Source organism: Sarcophilus harrisii, chromosome 2, assembly GCF_902635505.1.
Source record: "Sarcophilus harrisii chromosome 2, mSarHar1.11, whole genome shotgun sequence".
Taxonomy (NCBI): Eukaryota; Metazoa; Chordata; class Mammalia; order Dasyuromorphia; family Dasyuridae; genus Sarcophilus; species Sarcophilus harrisii.
The window spans coordinates 242,814,327-242,838,713 of NC_045427.1; the positions used below are offsets into that span (position 1 = coordinate 242,814,327).

The window sequence follows — 24,387 nt, forward strand, 5'->3', positions numbered from 1 at the left end:
AGCTCGGGTAAATCCGCTGAACGTACAGGTGCCCTCCCTCGGTCTTTTGAGATTCTACAGATACCACTGTAACACTCGGGCTGTTTTATTGACAGCTCTCACCACAGGACCGAGCCACTCCTTTCCTGCAACACGCGGCCTTGACGACACTTTTACGCCACTTCTCTGCGCCCGAGTCCGCTGCGTTACGCTGTCTGCTGATTAAAAATCGATCTCGGATGGAGACAAGAGAAACCCCTAGGCCAAATCCTCAACTCCTTCCCTCACGGTGTACGTGATCATTACACGGCAAGCCGAGAGGGAAAAGGCGCTAAGGGCCTTGCCGTACAAGCACAGGGAGGCGAGGAGGTTTAAGGGGAAGCGGGCAAAACGCGAGAAGGGCCTCCCCGGGGGAGGACCGAACACAATAAGCCCTGCCCTGTCGCCGCACCCCGGGGGCGGGCTTAGGCAGCCCCGCCCCCGCGGCTCGCCTTTCAGCTTGCCTCCCTCCGCCTTCCCGCCCTCCGCCTTTCGCTTTCGTTTCCGCCGCGGCTCTTTCCTGCCGGAGAGTCTCCGCCCCTGGACGCTCCAACCCACCTCCCTGGGACCCAAACACCTCCACACCACCTCGCCCTCCCCCACTCCCCGTTCTAGCCGGGACCCGAGGTTGTAACCTCTGCTGCACAGAACATGGACGACGAGGACTGCGACTCGACGTGGGAAGAGGAGGAAGAGGAAGATCAGGAGAAGGACGAGAGGAAATCCCGAGATGAAGCAAAGCCGAGGCACCAACAACGCGGGAACCAAGCTTTCCAGGTGAAGCTTTAGGGAACGGCCAGGGCCTGCAGAGGGCCGCCACCCCGGGAGCTTGCACTTGGCCCGGAGGGCGTGAGCCGGGGGGGGGGGGGTCCGGAGAACCGGGCAACGAGCCCAGAGAGCCCCAACAGTCCTGATGTCCTCGCCACGCAGGTTTACCCCCAGGCCGCCCCTCCCCCGCGCCCGCCGCCAGCCCGCCTTTATCTTTTGGCCGGGAGGAGGGTGGGCTTTATTAAATGGAAGCTGTACCCTCCGCAGGCAAACAGCCCTCGTGTGGGAGCTTTTGCCGCCGAGGGACCGGCGCTTCTTTTCTCAGATGCTGTTTTCGACCTCGCACCTCCCCCTCCTCCCCACCCGGAACCCCTCAGTCGGTGCCTGGAGAGCCGGCTGCGGCTAATGAAACAGCCTTGGGTCACTCCCCACACTCGCGCCGCCCCCGCCTCAACTCCTCCCACCTCAGAAGCCCTGGCTCTGGGCTACGCGACTTTTCTGGTCCTGAAAGTAAACTTTTCCCTGAGAGTTTGGGGCTTTTGGGGGTGGGCTTGCCTCGTTGAATTCGTGGAGGGAGGGGACCCAGGATGAGATGAATTTGTCTTCAAAAAATGGTGGGTGTATTTGTGTGTGCGCTGCTCCCGTGCTTGGGAGGCCCAGAAACGGAGAAACAAAGCAAGACATAGTGAATGTTGTGATATCGTGGATGCTTTCGGACGTCTACTTTGCCACCAGCTAGCTGTGTGACCTTCAGAATATGACTGCTCATAATTTGGAAAGAACCTTTCCCAGTCCCGCACCTCCTCCCGCACCCTCATCTTGTGTAGCCTTTGACACTTGACTTGAGTGCTCTTTCCCCTTGGCATCATACGTACCCCTGGCCCCTAGTTCCCATTCCTTTCTAGCACTCTTTCCTTACGTCTTTTTTTGGCTTCAGAAGCCACACCTGAGTGATGGAGTTTGGGTCTTTACCAAAGATCTGGCTGTCTTTCCTGTTTTTTAACAGTCTCACTTCCACAGCTTCAATTGTACCATCTCTAACAGATGACCCAAATCTCTTTCTTCAGTCTTGGCCTCTTTTTTAAAGCTCTAGATCCAAATCTCAAAACATCCCACAAAACTCCCATCAATATCCTACTGGCTCTTCAGACTCAAAATGTCTTAAACATCTCATTTTATCCCTCAAATCTGATTCTCCTCTCAGCATCTCTCTATCTGTAAACATTGCCATTTACTAAGGTTTCCATGTTTGAAACCTTGGCTTTATTTTCAGCTTTTCCTTTTCTTCTCTCATATTCAATCAGTTTTCTAGTCTTGTCAATTCCATCTGCCTTATTACCCAGCTAGCACGAGTGTAAATAATTGATTTGTATCCTTCAATCTATTTTTCATAATGATGCCTAAATAATCTTTTCATACACAGTTCTACTTGTGTTTTCCCCATTAAAATATTAAAAAGTTAAAAATATTGATTGTCATATAAAATGTATAATCCTTTGTCATTCAAAGCCCTTCACAACCTGGTGCCATCTTACATTTGTTGCTTTTTTTTTCTTATTATTGCCCTCAACTCAATATTTACTCTAGCTGGACTATTAGACTACTTTATTTCTTAAGGACATTATGCACTTTACCTTTAGTGTCCTTTTTTGCTCATGCTCATGCCTATGCCTGGAATGCCTTCCTTCCCCCCTCTTGACTATTGAATTTCTACCTGTCTCTAAAAGGAAAAATTAATTACATTCAAAACAAAAGTCTTCCCTCATCACCCTGTTCTTTTTTAATTTCCTCTTCCTACACCTTACCTAACGATTTTTTACCCCTTTGGTACACTTAGCATGTAATGTTGCATATTATAGTTATCTTTATTAGCATTTGGTTCTATTGGAAAACTTTTGAGAAGCGGGACAATATTTTGTATAAATTTTGTGTTTCCTCTGTGCTTAGCAATTCTAATTAGCAAATTTAGAATTTTGGTAATTCTACCAAACACAGTAGACCCTTGTGTTTGTCACTAAATCACAGATTTTAAGTGACAGAGAACTTTAGAGACTCTAAAGTCCAACTTTATAATATTAACATATAAAGAAACTTCAGTCAGGAGGAGTAATATGACTTGCCCCGAATCATCCAAATAAGTAGCCCTGAGATCTAAGTACAGGTCTTTGGACCCCATAATCACTCTATCATCTTGTACCTCTATTTTACTCTCCCCATTTAAAATGAATCTGTACTTGATCATCTTCAAGGTCTTTAACAATCTGTGGTTATGATTTCAAGATGCCAGGGTCATCTCTGATCAACAAGGGTCATTTTTGAAAATGGACTTTGGGTGGAATAGAAGTTAACCTGAAAATTTTTGAAGCACCTCGAATTATGTGCTTTTCTTGTAGCAATCCTGTGAGTTGGTTTGTTGGTAGATATTGCAAGTGTTATTATCTATATTTTACAAATGAGGAAACCAGTTCCATATCACAGTTGGCAGTGATTTTATTGTATCATTCTCTATCACAAATTACTTTGTATCCCATTGTACCAATCCTGATAGTATCCCAAATACTGCCTATTTTTGTCGATCTATTTGCATGGAAAAAAATGGGCCTAGGGAAAAGGACTAGAAATTTAGTAAGGAAATAGTGGTCAGGTTTTCCCTGGGTTTCTCCAGTTTTGTTCTGACTCACCCTCTGATTATTAGTAAGGAAATGGGCCAATCACCCAGTTCTAGAAGTTGGGTCAGAAAGGTATTTCCAAACACTGAAGCTAATTTTAGTTGGTAAAATTAACTTTGTTTTTAGAAAACAGGAAAATGCAAATCTGGTCACAGAATGTCAGAGCTAGAAGGGTTAAGTTCTTTATTAAGCCAGAGGCTTGTCTTACATAATTCTAGGAAATACGGAGTATACTGCCTTCAGAGTACTTAATATTTTAGGAAAACTCCTGGCTATCTCTTTCACAGCCATCCTCCCCACCCACTTTCTTCACTTAATTCAATTAGTGTTGACAATTTTTGATTGAATTGATTGTTGATTAAATCCACTCTGCTATTTCTACTAGATATGATGTCAATATACTACTGCTAGTTTACTGTCCAAAATGCCCTTCTATAGTTATTACTCCAGTATGTATCTTTATTTCTCCCTTTAGAAAATAAGCCTCTTGAGATCAGGGACTATCTTAGTTTTTGTATTTGTATCTCTAGTCTTAACCATAGAACTAGATACATATTAAGTGTTTGCTAAATGCTTTTTTCATTCTTTCATGTCATAAATCTTTTTTTTTTTTTTTTTAATTTATTTAATAGCCTTTTATTTACAGGATATATACATGGGTAACTTTACAGCATTAACAATTGCCAAACCTCTTGTTCCAATTTTTCACCTCTTCCCCCCCCCCCCCCAAATCCCCTCCCCTAGATGGCAGGATGACCAGTAGATGTTAAATATATTAAAATATAACTTAGATACACAATAAGTATACATGCATGTCATAAATCTTACTCCCTTCCTCATGCCTGCCATTCATCTGTGATACAGTATTGTTCTTTTCTTCTTGAGATCTAGAAAATAAGTATTAAAGAATAAAACTGAAAGAATCTTCCATATCACCTAATTGAACTCCCTCTCATTTGATGGCTAAAGAAACTGAGGTACAGGGAAGAGATATGGCTAATCCTTGGTAAGTTAACTTGCTTTAACTTTGTAGCAGAAACTAGGACCTTTACTTCCCATTTGGTGCACTTTTTACCTTACCAAGATTGCTCTTCATTTATTTAGCAGATGTTTACTGTGGAGTGTGTCTGTGTGTGTGTGTGTAGATGTTGAGCAAAACTGGAAAGGTATGTATATAACATAAAGATAGTCTGTGTTAAATAAAACTCGGCTCATACACAATATACACACACATTGTAATAGGGTGTGACTTATGAAGGGAGAAAAGGGATATGGAGAGCAAGGTGGTAACTGACAGCCCTCTTCCAAAAGTGATAGGAAAAGTCTGGAAAGGATTCAGCTCTGTTCCCTCTTGAACAGGAGGGACAAAGCAAAAAGAGTACTTGTCAGCCAAGCCTATCTTCCACAGCTACAACTCCTTCTGCCGTAAATGGCCATTCATGTGTCTCTTTAGAGGCAGCATGGTATAATGCAAAAAGCAGTAGACCAATTCGAGAAGACCTGGGTTCAAATCCTGCTTTAGGCATAACTGTATAGCCCTGAGCTAGTCATTCAACCTCTCTCAGATGCAAATTTCCTTCTCTGTAAAACCAGAGGATTGAACTCAGTCCTTTTCAATTCTAAATTTGTGATCCTATAACTCCATCCTCTGGAGCATACATTCCAGAGCAACATAAGTTTTTTAAAAAGCTGGCTCAACTCTTTACAAATAAGATAACTTAGATTTCAGAAGTCATGGACTCATAGGTTCTTAGATTGTAAGAGACTTATCTTATCCAATCCTGTCATTTTACAGCTTCCGAAGTGAAGCCCAGAGAGATTGTCTTGCCTAAGATCATACAGATGATAAGTAGATTGTCCAGGACAAATTCAAACCCAGTCTTCTGTTTATAAATACTTTTTCCAACTGGACTATACTATTATAATCCAGGCCCCTCATTTTATTAATGGGGAAATCAAGAACTAGAGAAACCAATCTCCTCACAGATGTCACTGGACAACAGGAGTTAGGATACATGGATATGAGTTCCAAGTCTGCTACTATCTGTTCCACCTCAGATCAGATCACTTCCTCTCTCTGGCCTCATTCCCCTCATGTGTCAAAAGAGAGACTTAAAGTACATGATTTTTAAGACCCCTTCCAATTTAGGGATTAATTGGCATTTTTTAAACCCCTTCTACATTCCAGGCATCTTGATGAGCAATGGAGATACAAAAAAAAAAAAAAAAAAAAAAAAAAAAAAGGCAAAAGAAAAGAAAAGGATCTCTAATAGGGGAGAGAAGAGACACCATTTAAAAATAGTCAACAGAGGAAAGGCCCTAGGAATAAGGGGAACCAGAAAGCTTCTTGCAGAAGGAGAGATACAAGTTTTAGTTGAGATTCTTCCAGTTATAATGATCTAAACTTGTAAGATTCTGTGAGTCAGGTTCTATACTTCTGAATTATTCTAAGAGTCTAAGTTAAAATCCAAATGGTACTCTTAACTTATGGTATCCTCACCATTGGTCTAGTACATACTTCCTAGAACCTCTCTACTCTTGTCATTATTTTATCATTTTTGTCCCCTTCAGCCAAATTGTGTTATTAATATACATGAAACTGTTGTCCTCTGTCTCCAGCCCAGATGGGATTCTCTCCTTTTCAGACTCTGCCAATATGTGTGGCAATACTACAGCTTTTGGACTTCTTGGGTCAGTTTGTCCTTGAGTTGGGGTTATCTCTATCAACAATTTCAGATGACTTTTAATCAGCTAAAGGTTGGTCATCTTCCAGTTTTTTCTTTCAAATCCACAAAACCATTTATTCAGAACCAATCAAACCTTTGAGTCAAATTCTCTTAAAGCAAGGTCCCAGAGGGTCCTTAGCTGTAGATTGTATAGGTACCTTTGTAATAGCAAATGATTGAAACAATCAAGACATTGACTGAGGTTTCAAACTATTGCTCAGTGGTGGAATCTGTGCTTTGCCTGTAGGGGTCCATATGTTCAACCTCTGCCAGAAAATGCCTGGAACTGGGAAGACAGTGTAGGATAAGAGAATTGAAGCACTATAGAACAAGGACAGAATTTGGAGTCAGAGGACTCGAGTTCAAATTCTAGCTTTGTTCCTTTCTCCCTATATGTAAGTCACTATCTATCTCTGACCTTATGATCTTCATCTATAAAATGAGGGATGGGACCAACTGATCTCCAAGGATCCTTCTAAATCTAAAATTGTGTGAATCTCTGGTTTTGATGACATAACCAAACATGCTGGCATTTATAGCAATGCAGTTTGACCTGCCTTTTAAATTTGCCATCTCCTCTTGAAGCCAGGAGGAATAGAGATCAAGGATAAGGACCTTGGGGGCTTTGGGGAAGTCTTGTTTTGTTCTTAGCAGCTAGAAACAAGGCATTGTCCCTTGTTGGAAAAATCTGAGGCATTGCCATTATCCTGATGGTTTGTTCATTTCAGCTGCTCCCAGTTTTCTGCTTTATTCTTGGCTTTCGCCCACTCTCAGGCAGCATGCTGAGCAAGGGGGCTCAGAGAGAGGGGGAGGGGTGCATTTGCAGAGCTCATTTCATCCTGAGAACCACCTCTGCAAAGAGAAAGCTGAGGAAGGATCATTCGTTTGGCAGGACAATGAATTTAAAGTGATTCTGGCGCCCTCAGAGACCATCAAGACTATCTTGGGGAACTCTGATGCTCTGGAACAGTCAGCTAGACGATTTAACTAGGAGACTTGAATTCTTAGCTCAGTCACTAATATATTGTGACACTGGGCAAGTCACTCTATCTCTCCTTGTGTTGGTGTAGCCATTTTTCAAATCGGAATACTAATCCCTGCTTTGACCACTTCACTAGAGTCATTGGATCATAACCAGAATGGATTGTACTATATCCAGTCCAACTCACTCATGTTTTTTAGCATATGAAGAAATTGAGGCCCAGAGTGAGTAAGAGAGCTAGAACTCAACCACCATAAGAGCTCTGATGCCAAATCCAGCACTCCCGCACTGTACTATGCTGAGATGTTTACCCAGCTAGGTGACACAATAGGATAGTGTATAAGGCTTGGAGTTGGGAAGACTAAGATACTTATTAACTTTATTACCCTGGATGAATTACTCAGATTCTCATTTACAAAAATGGGAATAATAGCACCTACCTTGAAGAGTTGTTAATGAGGATCAACTAAGAGTAATTATAAAGCACTTAGCACAATTCCTGGCACATAATAGGTACTATGTTAATTGTCATGATCATCATCATCTATTAAACAGGCAGGTAGGTGGCTCAGTGATGGGCTTAGAGTCAGGAAGACCAGGATTCAAATGCAGCCTCACACATTTATTAGATGTATGATCCTGGGCAAGTCACTTACCTTCTGTTTGCCTTATTACCTCATTACATTAGAGAAGGAAATGGCAAACCATTCCAGTATCTTTAGTAGGAAAACCCTAAGGCCAGTATCGGTATGCTATAGTCCATAGGATCATAAAGAGTCAGACACAACTGAACAACAGGAATGAAACAGAAGGAAAGAAACAGAAACATGGCATTACTATGGCATAATGGATACAGTGATAGATTTTGGTAGCATGAAGACTGGAGCTCAGAGTCATCAATAAACATGTTTTAAGAACCTATTTTATGCCAGGCATTGTACTGCTAAACACTGAGAATAATAAAAAAGAAGCAAAAAAACAGTCACTGCCCTCAAGGATTTCACAATATAATGGGGGAGACAACAAGTATAAAAATCAAATAGGCTACTTACTGCATAAATAAGAAATTACAGGTAAAAGGCACTAGAATGAAGAGGTAATGGGGAAAGCTTTTTGAAAGAGATTGGATTTTACTTTGGATTTAAAAGAAATCATTGAAGACAGTAGGCAGAGTTTGCAAAAAGAAGAGTATTCCAAGCATAGGAAAACAATCAGAGAAAATGCCTGGAACTAAAAGATGGAATGTTATGTTCTTGGAATAGCTAGGAAGCCAGTGTCCCTATGTTGAAGAGTATGTGGTGAGGAATAAGGTGAAAGAATATTGGAAAAGTAGAAGGGGCTGGCTGGGTTATGAAGTGCTTTGAAGGCCAAATAGAGGTTTTTGTATTTGATCTTTGAGGTGATTAGGAACCACTGGAATGTCTTGAATAGGGAGGTGAAATGGACAGACCTACCCTTTAACATGTAGCTGAATAGAATAATCAGCTTTGGTAACTGATTGGAAAATGAATTGGAGGGAAAGATTTGAGGCAAGCAGATTCACCAGCAGGCAATTGCAAGTCTAGCTATGAAGTGTGAGTGGTGAAGATATCAGGAGGAAAAAAAAGAGCACTTTTGAGAGATGTTACAAAGATGAAGTCAACAGACCTTGTGGATACAAATTGGATTTGGCAGGAGTGGTAAAGAAAGGTGAAAGAGAAATACAGCATGACTACTAAGTCTTTGGCTTTAGAGGATAGAAGGGACAAGAAGGGTGGAGCTGCCCTAGGCAGTAATAGAGCAGGAGTGGGGAAGAGTTTATTTAGAGAGAAAGATAGTTCCATCTTGCAAATGTTCAGTTTAAGATATACAGCAGACATCCAGTTCTCAATTGACTATATGAGATTGGAGATCAGCAGAGAGGTTGGAACAGATTTAAGAATCATCAGCATAGAAATGGCAATTAAATCTACTGGAGCTGTTAACATTACAAGATGAAGCATTGTAGAGAAAGAAGAGGACCCAGCACAGAACATCAGTAGGATGAGGATACTGGAAAGGAGCCAAAGAAAGAGTGGTCTGCTAAGGAGGAAAACCGGGAGAGAGTGATGTCCTGAAAATCTAGAGGGAAGAGTATCAAAGTAGAGAGGAGAATCAACAGTATCAAAGAGAGAATGAAGATTGAGAAAAGTAGTTAGTATCTAGAAAGTACCTTTCTTACTAACTGTATGACCTTGAACAAGTGACCTTAGCTGCATTTTCCTCACCTGTCAAATTCACAGGGTTGTTCTCATGATCAAATGAACTAATACATTTAAAGTACCTTGTAAATTTTAAACAAGGTGCTACTAGTAGCAGTATAAAATGCTATGTAAATGTAAGGAGAGATCAGAAATAATAACTATATGATCAAAGTTATAATAGCACTATCATGTAGTGCTTTAAGTTTGGAAAACTTTAAAAATATCACCTTTTGTTTTCATGACAATCCCAGGAGATAGGTGCTATTGTGACCATTTTGCAGGTAAGAAAGTCTAGATAGACAGCAGTTAAATGATTTATCCAAAGAGACACAGCTATGCTCTAAACACTCCCATGTACTTCTCTACACCAGAAGGTAAAGCCTGCTGAGGGCTCTTACTCTGTAACTTGCTTATTAGATGGATTGGCTTATCAGGTATCATAACCAGCACTGAATTTCCTCCTATTGAATTGCATTTTCTCTTTTCCCATTCTAGAGCCGGATGATAGGATGCCGAAACTGGAGAGCAGTCCAGGACATGCAGAGGTACAGACGTCGGTACCCAGTAAGTCTTGGAAGCTTCTTTTTTCTTTCAAGGCAATCTTTTATTCTTGTTAGTATTATAGTGATTATAGTGTGATTATAGTGCTGGACTTAGAGTTGCGGGAACTTGGGTTTAGATTTCATTCTTGATACTTAACAGAGGGATGACCGTCGGTCATCTCTAGGAAGATGATGAACACCTCTATGTCCAGTTCTTCTATGAACTCCAATCATATATTTCCAAGTACTTTTCTAAATCATTCTCTTCTACAAACTGCCCTTTTGATTCTTCCTAATACATGACAGACCGTCTTCTATCTTTGAGCCTTCTGACTGTTCCCCATGATGAGACAGCTAGATGGTTGAAGCAGGTAGAAAGCCAGGGTTGGAGTCAAATTCAGCCTCAGACATTAACTAGCTGACTGACCCTGGGCAGGTCACTTAATCCTGTTTCCCTTAGTTTCCTCATAAACTTTCCATATAAAAGAAGGTAGAAGCTAGAGAAGAAAATGGCAAATCATTCCAGTATCTTTGCCAAGAAAACACTGAATGGGGTCACAGAGTTGACACGACTAACACAAATAAACAGCAACAATAACAAGCCTGGAAGGCAATCGCATCTCTCCTCTGTGTTATAGAATACCTTGTTTCCGTCAGAATTCTGCTCAAGGGACACATTCTACATAAGCCTTCCTTGATCTACTCAACCTCTTATACCTTCTCACCATGAAGTGACATACACAACCACACACACACACTTAATTCCATGTTCCTTGTCTCTCTAGATACAATAAGTTTTTCACTTCTCAGCTGTATGTTCAGTGGCATTCTTAGGAGCCTAACACGATGCCTGGTACATAGTAGACACTTTTGAGGCGTGAGATTAGGTGTCCCAAGTCTAAACTTGGAATCGAGGAAACTTGCCTAGTTGTGTGACTCTTAGCAAGTCAATCTCCCTAGCCTTAGGTTCCTCACCTGTAAAAAAACGTCTTCTAAGGGTTGTTGTAAAGCTCAAATGAGATAATTCATGCAAAGAATTTTGCTAACCTTAAAGCACTGTGTACATGCTAGCAATTATTAATGTTTGGGTGCTTCTATATCCTCGAACCTCAGCCAAACTTCCTAAGGTATTAAAGTTATTATCTGCATCACAGAGAGTGTTCCCATATCAAGAATTCCCACAGAATAACAGGTACTTGATGGGTAGATGGATTACCATGATTTCTGGAAGCATGGACTAATTAGAGCAAAAGAAAAGATGGCTAGAGTTGAGTCAGCCAAGAGGTTGACTCAATGGGCTCACCAACCCAGTTGACTGACTCAGCTTCTACTGATTCTCCCACCTGACTTGACAAGTTGTGCATGAAATAGTTGCCAGTATTCACTCCTCTTCAAATTGTTTTGTATTATGTTTTATCATTACACAGGTTCTGTTCCTTACAGTAGATTATATTAGGCATATAGCAAATATTTAATGAATTAATGCAGAGTTGTGAAGAGAAATGAGAGAAATAGTAGATAGTGTATAGTAATTTACCAGTCTCTTAACATTGTTTTTCCCATAGGGTTTAAAAGATGAAGAGTCCAATGAGGAAATGCTGAATTTGAAGTTTTATAAAAATGAAATTGCTTTCTTGCCCAATGGTATGTATCGAACTCAACTCCAACAACCTGTGACCTTCTGCAACACTGAATCTCCTTCTTAAGATCCATGTCTCAGTGGTTCAATCAACCATGGTTTTGTTGAAATATATACTGTGTGTCTTCAAAAGTAATAAACTTAAGCCTATTCATAATTTATCCACTATTCCTACCCGTGCTGAGTCATAGGACCCAGTGAGAGTTTCCTCAAACTTGTCGTAGACTAACAAAAGTGTGGGTTACTTTTTTCTTCCTACTAACTTGTGTTAGCCATCCCACTATTGAGAACCATTAGTATTAGATTTTTCCATGTTGGGAGAATAGTACACCATCACTTTTTTAAAATTATGGACTGAGTCATGAAAAAAATGCAAGCATTCCAATAGTTGAGAAATAAAGAACCTTGTTATGTACACACTTTATTTTTGTCATATCTGTTTTTACCTAGAGTAATAAATGAAAGTAATGCAAATTAAATCTAAGGCTTCACTTCACACTAGTCAGTTTTAAAGATAAATAAAAGGGAAGGAGAGACATACTTTATGGTTCTGTAAATTGGTCCAGTAATTTAGAACTATGCTCTAAAATCACTAAAAATTTTTTTTTTTAATTTTTGGTTTTTATTTAATAGCCTTTTATTTACAGGATATATGCATGGGTAACTTTACAGCATTAACAATTGCCAAACCTCTTGTTCCAATTTTTTACCTCTTACCCCCACCCTCCCTAGATGGCAGGATGACCAGTAGATGTTAAATATATTAAAATATAAATTAGATACACAATAAGTATACATGACCAAACCGTTATTTTGCTGTACAAAAAAATCAGACTCTGAAATATTGTACAATTAGCTTGTGAAGGAAATCAAAATGCAGGTGGGCATAAATATAGAGATTGGGAATTCAATGTAATGGTTTTTAGTCATCACCCAGAGTTCTTTCTCTGGGCGTAGCTGGTTCAGTTCATTACTGCTCCATTGGAAATGATTTGGTTGATCTCCTTGCTGAAGATGGCCAGGTCCATCAGAACTGGTCATCATATAGTATTGTTGTTGAAGTATATAATGATCTCCTGGTCCTGCTCATTTCACTCAGCATCAGTTCGTGTAAGTCTCTCCAGGCCTTTCTGAAATCATCCTGTTGGTCATTTCTTACAGAACAATAATATTCCATAATATTCATATACCACAATTTATTCAGCCATTCTCCAACTGATGGGCATCCATTCAGTTTCTAGTTTCTAGCCACTACAAAGAGGGCTGCCACAAACATTCGTGCACATACAGGTCCCTTTCCCTTCTTTATAATCTCTTTGGGATATAAGCCCAGTAAGTAACACTGCTGGATCAAAGGGTATGCACAGTTTGATAACTTTTTGAGCATAGTTCCAAACTACTCTCCAGAATGGTTGGATTGCTCACAACTCCACCAACAATGCATCAATGTCCCAGTTTTCCGCATCCCTCCAACAATCATCATTATTTTTCCTGTCATCTTAGCCAATCTGACAGGTGTGCAGTGGTATCTTAGAGTTGTCTTAATTTGCATTTCTCTGATTAATAATGACTTGGAGCATCTTTTCATATGACTAGAAATAGTTTCAATTTCTTCATCTGAGAATTGTTCATATCCTTTGACCATAAAATCACTAAATTGGATACACCAAAAACTATGAAAGTGTAAGGAAAAATTTTTTAAAATGGAAAAAGAATATTTTTGCCAAGGAAAATTGGCAAAAACATTCTTTTTCCAATTTAAAAAATTTTTCACAAGCACCCAGAAGAGTCCAGCAATTATAACTATTCTCTGAATCTTTCTGGGCTATCATAGCTCTCTATATAAACATAGTAATGTATTGTGGGTCTGACTGATAGTCAGTCTGCTGTGTAACTTCCTGATATTTTTATGTAAATTCCAGGCTATTTTATTGAAGAAATCCTGAAGAACTGGAAAGAGGACTATGACATCTTAGAGGACAATCACTCATATATTCAGTGGTAAGTAAAGTAACACATGCACATCATGAAAAAGGAAAGTGATTGTGTTTTCTTAATACTGTTCTCTCCATTTCATCCAGGCTACAAGTTCAGGGACTTTTCATGGGCCTAATACCACTCTGGCATGGAAACTTTTGCCTCCTCTGTTCTTGACCTTGGTCATTTTACTTCTTTCTCTCCTGAAAGCTCAGCCAATAAATGCCAGCCTTATTGCATATACCTGGTTGATTTAATCCAGGACAGCTCAGTTTCTGAGCTCAAGAGATCCATGAGCCTTAGTAAAGATTACCACCATATGTAGTTGGAGGTCTTTGGACATTACTTGGTTACAGGTGCAATGCAATCATCTCCATTAATCTCTGTTTCCTGAAATTCACCTCCTTTGTCCAGTCAAACATTTGTCTGGTGACATGAAAGTGATAGTCATTTTAACTTATTTAATACCTCACATTTCTTGAATAATTTATAGTTTGTCATCATACAGTCATCCCTTCCATATTGTGGTGGGGAGCTAGGGGTGTCACCCCATGATCTGGAAATTTTGTGCCTACTCATTTTTTGGTCTTCTCTTTACATCAGAGAAGTCTGAATTATTATGGTATTAAAAGAGAAAATATGTTAATATCATACAATACCCATATATATATATTCTATATATTTCTGAGTTTCTAAACTTGTTTTATATCATCTTCTGGCCTTTGTGTGTTATTTGCAGCTTCTACAACCCCTCTCTCTCATTTAATTTCTTATGCTGACCTGTGATATATTGAAACCATAATGTGAAAGGGATAACTATGCCTCCCAAGATTTCTGTTAGGTAGGTAATAAGGATATTATTAGCTACATTTTACAGATAAGAGAATTGAGGTTCAGAAAGATTATAAATAAGCTTCTTGTAGGGGTATCTTTTTCTTCCTTCCTTCCTTCCTTCCTTCCTTCCTTCCTTCCTTCCTTCCTTGCTTCCTTCCTTCCTTCCTCCCTTTCTCCTTCCCTTCCTTCTTTCCTTCCTTCCTTCCTTCCTTCCTTCCTTCCTTTCTTCCTTCCTTCCTTCCTTCCTCCCTCCCTCCCTCCTTCCCTTCCTTCCTCCCTCCCTCTGGCAATCGGGATTAAGTGACTTGCCCAGGATTGAACAGCTAGGAAATATTGGGTGTCTTGAGACCAGATTTGAGCTTAGGTCCTCCTCAATTCAGGGCTGGTGTTCTACCCACTGTGCTACCTAGCTATCTCTAGAAGTATCATTTCTTTATGTGGGCAGTTCTCATTTCTTCACTTTGTTAATCACATTCAAGAATTTACTCAACATTTATTAACTATTTAAATAGGTATATGGAGTACAGTTTCACCTTAGGCACAGGGTGAAATACAAAGTAAGATAGGCTTGTTTTGAGGAGCCATTAGTCTTGCAGGAAGAATAACTTGTGTGCACAGATTTCTAGAAAGGTAATGAGTACAACATGCCTGTGCAGTTAGAAAGGAAAGGCCATTAACAGTCAAGGAAGTGGTATTTGAGTTGAGATTTAACTATCAAGGAGAGTGAGGAGTACAAGAGTGTTAAGATGTAGGGAACAAAGACCAAAGGCACTGAGGTAGACAAGCACAGGCTGCGTGTGGATGAGGGAGTGTGTGCCTGTGAAACCATTCATGGAAGCAAGTGCCCACCTGGATATGTCATGTTGCAACTTGGCATGCCTGAGGAATACTAGTCAGTAGTCCATAGCAATGATCCATTCCGAGTCTCCTCTTAAAGGATTAACTGCAACTCCTTATCATTCTTCCTTCCTTGTCCCCACTCCTCCACATGTGACTTTGGATGACTTTGAAGTTATGTTTCCCCTTCAGGTTGTTCCCTTTGCGGGAGAGGGGAGTGAATTGGCACGCGAAGCCCCTGACACTCAGAGAAATCCAGGTAGGGCGTTTCTGTGGCATGATTCATGTTTCTGTAGCTTTGGAAGAGGTCATTAGAGAAGTTGATTCTCTGGGGTGTGTGTGTGTGTGTGTGTGCGCGTGTGCGCGCGCGCACACTTGTTAGGACTTCTCATTGTAAGTGCCATTTACTGGTTTGATATAGAAGAGACACTAAGTAGGCACTATTGATTCTCAGCACCTTCTTACTTGACAAAAAACTAGTTATTAAGGCAATCGATGTCCTCTGCCCAAAAGAGGTATAGAAGGTTCCCAGGAAAGAGTTTTTGAGTCAAAAAAAAGCCCATTATATGGCAAAGGGGAAAGGGTGGAAATCAACCTTAATCTCAGTTATTGTTCTTAGTTGGAAAGGTAAACATGAAATCCAGGAACTTATCCTATGATTCTAAAAAGGGGAGATTTATAGCATGTTCTGAAACATCTGTTGCTTTCAAGCTGGTGATGATTCCAGATTAGACTGAAATAATATCCTTCTACTACTACCTGTGAGGAATGAATTTTCTGAGGAGTTCAGTGTATGTGAAGAAACTCTTTTTAAGTACTTTAGGAGCATCTACTCATGGGCAGTTTAAACAATTCATGGATGATCCTTATTTAGCATCTGAACTCAGAAGATTTGAATTAGAAGCCTGATGCTTCTACTTGGTAGCTATATAAGCAGGACAAGGCATTTTACTTCTGGGCCTCAATTTCTTTACATGTAAAATGGGGTGATAATGCTTATATTACCTATATCAACCAGGTTGTCAAGAGAATCAAATGAGATAATGTGTATAATGTGCTTTCTAAATGTTAGTAATGTCAGCTGTGATTGTTGTTGATATTGTTATTGTTATTAATTATTATTCAGTCTCACAGCCAGAATGCTAATTAGAAATAACTCTACATTAGATAACATTTATTAAGTTAACACTTTTTTGAGGCTGGGCTACTGAATGGACTTAAAAGAATGCTTTAATTGAATTTAACTGTATTATGGAAGCCCGACTTTTCAACAATCCAGACTGATTCATCCAAATTAATATGTTTGTCATAAAACTGAGTTGTTTTTGTCAATCTAAATTTCGAAACAATTGAATTCAGAATTTGTATTTGGCAATAAGTTTCCTAATCTTTATAGGAAATAGTCTTGAGTTTAGACTATGAAGATCTGGATTCAAATTACTGGTTTTGTCATATGATACTAGTGTTACTGAACCAATCACTACTTACTTTCTCTCTCTTCCTGGTTTTGTCATATGCTACCAGTGTTACTGCACCAATCACTACTTACTTTCTCTCTCTTTCTCTCTCTCTGTTTCTCTCTCTGTCTGCATTTATATGTGTGTATATGTATCTCAGTTCCTCCTATTTAAAATAAAAGATTGGACTAATCAGTCAACCAACAGGGATTGATTATGTGCGGGCACTAGAGATACAAAGTCAAAAATGAAACTATTCTGTAGGGTGAGGGAGTAGAAGGGATGGAGAATATCTTAGGTATATACAAAATATATACAAAGTAATTCATTTCACTTAGGGGAGAGGTACCAGCCACTAGGGAGATCTGGAAAAGCCTCATGTATGAAAAAGTGTTAGAACTGAGCTTTGAAGAAAACTAGGATAGATAGGGAAAGTCTATGAATGGTACTCGTGATTTTTCTGACTCAGGCTAGATCTATGAACTTGCGATGCATTTTCTTCGCTTAGGATGGTGGGGAAATGAGACATGTCCAATTCTAGGAGAAAAATTGGGAATGTCCAATTCTGAAAGCTGTTGTCATTCATCCTCATAGAGTCAGGGGTTTATATGTTCCAGGAATTTAAAAAATCTCCAGAAGTCATGAGAAGATTTGTCCAAGCATATGAACTTATTCTGGGCTTCTATGGAATTGAATTGGAGAATCACAAAACTGGAAAAGTGAGAAAGGCTGTCAACTACCAGGAAAGATTTCAGAACCTCAACTCGTAAGTGTTTGGATCTAGTAGCACTTACTTATCCTTTTTCCCTCATCCCTCTCCTCTACTCTCAAGGTGGGACTCTCATAAAGCAGAATGTCTTAAGTACCCAACATGGAGTGCTCAACATGGAGTGCTCTGGTTAATTCTCTAGCTTTAATTCTGCTCAGAGAGAAAACATTTCACTTGTCATTGACATTAAATTGTGGTTCATAAATTACCTTAACATTCAAGTATTCTTATCCAAACTTTGCAAGTGGGAGAACTGAGGCTCTGAGAGATTTTATAGAGACAGAACTCTGCTTTCATGGTCAGTGTTCTTTCCACTGTTCTCTACCCAGATTTATAGAATTGAGCCCAGGCTGCAAATGCCTGGTATTTAGAAGGAGTACCAGATTTGGACTTTAAAGATTTTGGATTCAAATCCCATCACTAATGATATTTGAACTTGAGAATATAGAGTGAATGATTGAAAGTAATAAGCCAGTAAAGAAGCTGGAATTGCGTGAATACCAAATAGGCATTTGTATTTGATCTTAGAGGCAAGAGGGAACCACTGACACTTAATTGAGAAAGGCATTATATGATTAGAAATATATAGTGAGGTATCATTCTGGCGGCTGTGTGAACTGACTAAAGAGGTGGGAGACTATCTAGGAGAACAATTAGGAAGTTAGTGAAGTTGTCCAGAAAAGGTGATAAGGACCAGAAAAATAGGATGGTAACTATGCAAGAGGAGAGAAAGAGGGTCCTTTGGAAAAAGTTACTTCTCTGAACCTCATCTTGCCCTTGAAAATGAATGGGGTTGGATAAGATATCTTATATCTTATATAGATATCTTATATCTAGCTCTAAATCTTTGGTTCTACAACACTGGCTTCAATCAGGTCTTCTTTGTGTATTGACTAAACTGTCCCTATTTGTGATTGTAACCCCACGGTGGAGAGCTAAACAGTAGGATAGAAACTTGTTTCTGGTTAGCATCATACTCCTGACACATAGCAGGGAAAACATGTAATATGTTAGGGTTAGTGTTAATACTAACACTTTAAACTTAATTATTTAGCTAACATCTTTTATATACTTTTTGTGTTAAAGCAGTCCAAATCCCCTAAATTATGCTTCATCTTGGGCATTGTTATGGGGACCTGTGCAGTTCTGGTCAGTGCTTTGGGAAGAATTCATATTGTCTCTTTCTATTAATACTTGGAGTTTTATCCTGTCTTCCAGGCACAGCCACAACAACCTTCGCATCACTCGCATCCTGAAGTGTCTGGGCGAAATGGGCTATGAACATTACCAGGTGCCCCTGATTCGTTTCTTTCTGGAAGAGATCCTTGTTAATCACTGCTTGCCAAGTGTCAAGCAGAGTGCCTTGGATTATTTCATGTTCACAGTCCGAAACAAGAAAGAACGTAGAAAACTTGTCTATTATGCCTGGAAGAACTTTAGTCCCCAGTATAAATTTGTCTGGGGGCCACATGAGAAGCTTCAGAAATTCGAACCTGAGCAGCAGGACTGTCTAGAAGGGAGTTCAGGTGGATCCCAAAATGAATTTGGGATAGAAAAAGACCAAGTTAGGAGTCAGGTGAAGGAAGAGATTGTAGAAGATAGTATTGCCTTCAAAGGCAAGCAGGTGGGCAGGAAGAACCCCAGTATTATGATGAAGAAGGGAGAAAGAATGAATTCATCTGACCAACTAGAGGAGAAGATTGCAATCAAGAGTACTGGAGACCAAGCTTCAAAGTCTCCAAAGGAAAGCAAGAAAAGGAAATATGAGGTAAACAGATTTGATTTCAGACAAGAAGAGGAGCCAAGTCAAGGTGCCTCTGATGTAGAGAAGATTGCCCATAACCTGGAAGAGTGTGCCCTTGGCCAGAGCAAGCTGAGGACTGTTGGTGGATCTAAGAAAATGGGAAGCCTGGGTATGCTGAGGGAGAGGGGGCCATCTAGTCCTGAGTCCATGGAGATTAAAATGTATGATGAGGTGAATAAGAGGAGGCGGCTTGAATCAAAAACCCATTCAGAGACGACAAAAAATGAGGAACAAACACCAAACTGCCTCTCGGTACCCAATGGTCTTCCCCATGAAGCTGAAAAAATAGAGGACAAGAACAACATTAGCCAGGAAGCCAAGGGCTTACAAGCAAAGATTGTAAAACATGATGATGTACCTGGAGCTTCATCTGAAAATGCCTCAGGTAACCCCTCCAGCATCAGCACATCTGACCAGTCAGACTTGCAAGAATATGTTCAAATTGAAAAAAAAAGTGTTGATACAAATCTTGAACTCAAGAGGCCTGAAGCTAAGAGACCTGATCCCAGAGGGGCGGCAGGTACTGAATGCTCAGGTGGAGAAGTCCCACAAAAGGTAGAAGATGAAACCACAGTTGAAAGGCCTTATTCTGAGTAAACAGTGAGCCACAGATAGGCAAGGAAGGAATTCAGGAGCCTGACCCTGTGGGAAAGGATTCTGCAAAATTAATGGGGTTTTTGGTACCTTTTAAAGGTATTTCTCCAGGGATCTTTTTTTGGACAAATTGATGTCCCTCTCAGCTTTTAAATTTTTAACCTTTAATGGTGTTTGAAGTTCAAGGTAGAAGAAAGACAAATATCATGGAATTCCTTTATTCCTTCTGCCATCCTATCCTTCCCTGGAAAAGACTGGTTGCCTCTCTGCCTGATCACATTTATGATGAAACTCTGAGGAAACTAAGAAAAAACAATTGGTGGAAATCATTCTGGAAGGAATACTGATAGACTTTGATAGGAGTAATTTAAAACTTTGAAATGCAAGTGATTATTTTGATTAAAGGGTGGGGGGAGGTGTTTGCATCACTTGAATTCACATCCTATAACAATGTCCCTATTCCCTTTTTATCCAAGGAATGGAAAGTGTTGAACTTTTCAGCCCTCTGTCAATGTATTTTTTTCTGAATAAATTCATCTCTTTGAACTTTGAGGATAAAAAGCCTAGCTAGATAAGTCACTAGCTCCTCTTTTTCAGTGGACAATTTTCCCCCTGACCTTTTACTAAAAGTGACTTCACCCCATCACAGTGATTTGTCTTGCCCAAGGTGGACATCTACTTCTTGGCCTGGCTAGTCTAAGGAGGAGGGGAAAAGAAGCTATGGACAGACTTGGGCTACAGCTACATCCCATGCAGATGGAATTTTTCTTTGTTTTTTCCCTCTTGGCCCCAGAACTTTGAGGTATCTGCTTTTCCACTTTTCTACATTGACTCGGTATTCTTTGTTGGGTTCTTTCATTTCTTTTTAATTTTTAAGATGCAGATAGGGTCAAGTCCCTTGTATATCTTCACAGTAAAAACGAGCTCCCAATCTGTCCTTCGTTACTCCTATTTTTCAAGTAGGGTCAGGCAGATCACTAAGGAACTCTTGAGATATCCCCTTGACTTTCTGTCATAGCTTGAACCACTCTGCATGTTCCTTTTTTGATACCTATTAACTGTCTGTATATGTACATTTATAGATCTTCCTTTGCCGTGTATAGATGGAAATAGTTACAACAATGCTATCAAATCCATTGCTTTGCCTTCTATTCCAGCCCCAGCAAATTATGCCAAACCTTTTTCTGTGGAGTCATGGAGTATGGAGTCAGCCAGTCAAGTGGAGAAAGCAGGGCTTTCACACCCCGGCCCCCCCCCACATACCACTACCTTCTAGCTTAGCATGGTTAGGGAGGGCGTCTCTGTGATAATGTACACCTCTTTCCCACTCTGTTCTGTACCTTAACGAGTAAGATACCTCTCCTTGATGAGAGAGATAAGGGGAAGGAGTGAAGTGATCATCTCCCAGGATTTTGAGAGGCTTAGCTTGATTTTGCCTCCAATTTAATGTGAAGAGTTAGTGTCTCCTCAGGTCTGTGCTTACCAAGTTGCTCCACAACTCTATGTAATTTTTCACCTACCTCACAGGGTTGTTATGAAGAAAAGGGGAAAAAAAAGATCTTTGGAAACCTTCATCAACTCCGATGTGCAAGCTCGCTCTAACAGCAGTTAGAGGAGTGTCACTGTTGTGCTGTGGGGCCAAGGACTTTGGAACCTGTGATGTAACATTTTCTCTCCCTTGCTAAATGTTTGATGCAATGAAGCTTTCAGTACTGAGGAGCTGATATGCACTGGGTTTTGGGCTTTCTGAATTGACATGAACTGTTTTTTTCATTTTCATATATTTCTCCCTCTCTCATCTCACTTTCTGGCCTCTTTTGCTCTCTCCCATCTCCAGTGACAGGATTGTGTATTTCCCATGGCAGCTTGAAGGAGAAGACTCTGGACAAGGTTTCTGTCCCAGTACTCTTTTGAGATGCCTTTCCCCCTAGTTCTCATTTTCAGTGATGAGTTTCCCTAGGGGAACTTGCTCAGCCTAGTTGAGCAAAGGAAATCTTAAGAGAATCTGAGTCTGGATGTTGTATGTTTTGTTGTTTGTTTGGAATGGGGCTATAAATGTAGAATTAAGATTGTTTTCCCATGGCAGATGTTTGGAACTGGTTCATTATTTTTTTCTTCTTCAAATTTAATGGCTGTGAAAGTGGACTGTGTTTTAATAAAAATGTGTTGATTGCCCGTCAGTGTTTCCTGAGATCTTTCCTTATCAGTGAATAGAGCCTTGTTACTTTGTGGCAAGAGGTTGGGAGAGAAACTTTAGAAGCCCATTTGTGGATCTTTCTTTGAAATCTACCTCCATGTTGACAAGTAATGGCCTGTGAGTCAGGATTACAGGATTAGAAATAATTTCGCAGTTGAAACTGAGGCACAGGATAGATTTAAATGTTAACTCTCTATTTGAAATATAAGCTAAATTAGAGGGGGATTTAGGGATGATAATATAGTTCCTGGCACAAAATTGGTTTTTAATAAATGCTTGTTGCTACATTGCGTTCAAGGAGATACAGCATGACATAATGAATGGAAAACTAGCCCCAGAATCAAAGCATGTGTTCAGATAAACTTACTTAACCATATTACCCCCAACTATGCCCAGACTTTGAGAGCAATTGCTAAGCTGCAGTGGGCGATTCCCATACCACTGAAGTCACATGTTTGAACCAGAAGATCGTATGTTCACATGTGTATGTAGATCTGGAAAGAGCACACTTTTTATACAGCTCTTTAAGCTAATACAAGTGTTTTCGTTATTTTATAGATAAATTTAAAAGAGTCCTGAAGGAGGTTGACTAGGTAGGCTCATATGTCCAGGTGTTTTTGATTTCCAGGGCCATACTTGATCTACAAAGCCACAATACCTGAAAGAGGTCATTGTTGTTCAATCACGTTCAGTTCTTGTGACCCTGTGGGCTTTTTTGTCCGTGGTATTTTCTTGGCAAAGATACTGGAGTGATTTGTTATTTCAACCATGTGCCATTTTATAGTTGAGGAACTGAAGAAAATAGGGGTTAAGGACTTAGGGTCATACAGCTAGTAAGTGATTGAGGGAAAATTTGAACCCAGATCTTCCTGATTCCACACCCAACTCCATCCATTGTAACACCTTGCTGTTCTGTGTGACTGTAGGCAAGTCATTTACGTCTTTGTTATTCATAAAATGAGGATAATATAATAGCACCCACTTCTTAAAATTACAGTGAGGATTTTTAAAAAGTTGAGATATTTGTAAAATGCTTTGCAAACCTTAAAGCCTTTTTCTTATCTGCAAAATTAAAAAGGTTTTGGTGAGATTTATGTGGTAGAGGTTCTAAATATGTCTTTCACAAGCAATATATTTGAACCTCAGAACAACTCTTTGAGATTGATTTTACCTATATTATCCCTATTTTATGGACGGGAAAATTAAATTATCTGTAATGGCTACAAATCAAAATATCAAATGACAAAGGTAGGATTTAAACCCAGGCCTTCTGGACAAGGAGGCTTCAGTTCCTCAACTATAAAATAAAGGCACGAACAAAAAAGCCCACAGAATCACATGAGAATTGAACATGACTGAAAAACAATAACCTCTTTCAGGTATTGTGGCTTTGTAGATCAAGTATGGCCTAGGAAATCACAAACACCTGGTTATGTGAGCCTAGCTGGTTAACCTCTTCAAGACTCTTATGTTATTTTGTTCAATTATGTCTTACTGACTCAATAAATATTGAAGAAGGCTTCTATAGAGAACCTGGATAAACTATGCAAAAAGGAGTGGCAGAGTAGCAGAGATACAGATTGTTTAATAATAAATGATCATCAAAATCATGTTTGATTTGGATAGCTAGGTGGCAGGGGGGGAAGGCCGGGGAGGAGGTAGTGTGCTGGGTTTGGAAATCAAAATATTCATCTTCCTGAATTCAAGTGTGACTTTAGACTCTTACTAGCTGAGGGGCTCTGGGCAGATCAGTTAACTGCCTAGTTTCTTGATCTCTAAAATGAGCTGGAGATGGAAATGGTAAACCATTCAGTATCTTTGCCAAGAAAACCCCATGAACAAAAAAAGTACACATAGAATTTGACACAACTAAAAAGTGACTAAACAGCAACAAATTTATGATTTTGGAAAACGAGTCAATGTACCCTGAGGTAGAGATTTATGAGATCAGGACAGTAGAGTTACCCCCATTCTCCTGATCTTTAGACCTGCAGTTCAATACCTACATAAATGTTTGAAGAGACCCAGTCAATATTGCTAATTAAGTCATTTGTGGAAATTTTAAGAGCTAACTGGTAGGCTAGTAGAGTGGGGTTGAAACTTTAGGGCTCAGTAGAATGATGTCTTTTGGGAAGGAGGGTGATTCTAGATAGTTCAATAGATTGAATGCTAGATTTGGAATGGGGGAAAACCTGAATGAATCCTGTCTCAGACACTAGCTGTGTTGCTTCAGTTTCCTCATCTGTAAGATGGGAATAATAATAATAACAGTACTTTCCTCATAGGGTTGTGAAGATAAAATGAGAAAAGCACTTTATAAACATCAAAATACTACATAAATGCATACTTTAA

The 24,387-nt window shown here is 39.8% G+C and overlaps 1 protein-coding gene across 2 annotated transcripts; it reads left to right on the forward strand.

Annotated features, from left to right (window-relative positions):
• The first annotated feature begins 54 nt into the window (after positions 1-54).
• Positions 55-22,013, forward strand: OGFR (opioid growth factor receptor). 2 transcript variants are annotated; one of them, XM_031951735.1, is made up of 8 exons: positions 55-795; positions 6,075-6,212; positions 9,881-9,949; positions 11,493-11,571; positions 13,489-13,567; positions 15,407-15,473; positions 17,289-17,437; positions 18,659-22,013. In XM_031951735.1, exons 1-8 carry the CDS (start codon positions 670-672, stop codon positions 19,839-19,841), a joined length of 1,890 nt encoding a protein of 629 aa, XP_031807595.1. In that variant the 5' UTR covers positions 55-669; the 3' UTR covers positions 19,842-22,013. The 2 variants fall into 2 exon arrangements, with proteins under 2 accessions (XP_031807595.1, XP_031807596.1); XM_031951736.1 differs by lacking the exon at positions 6,075-6,212 and having other exon boundaries at positions 61-795.
• Positions 22,014-24,387: the final 2,374 nt, after the last annotated feature.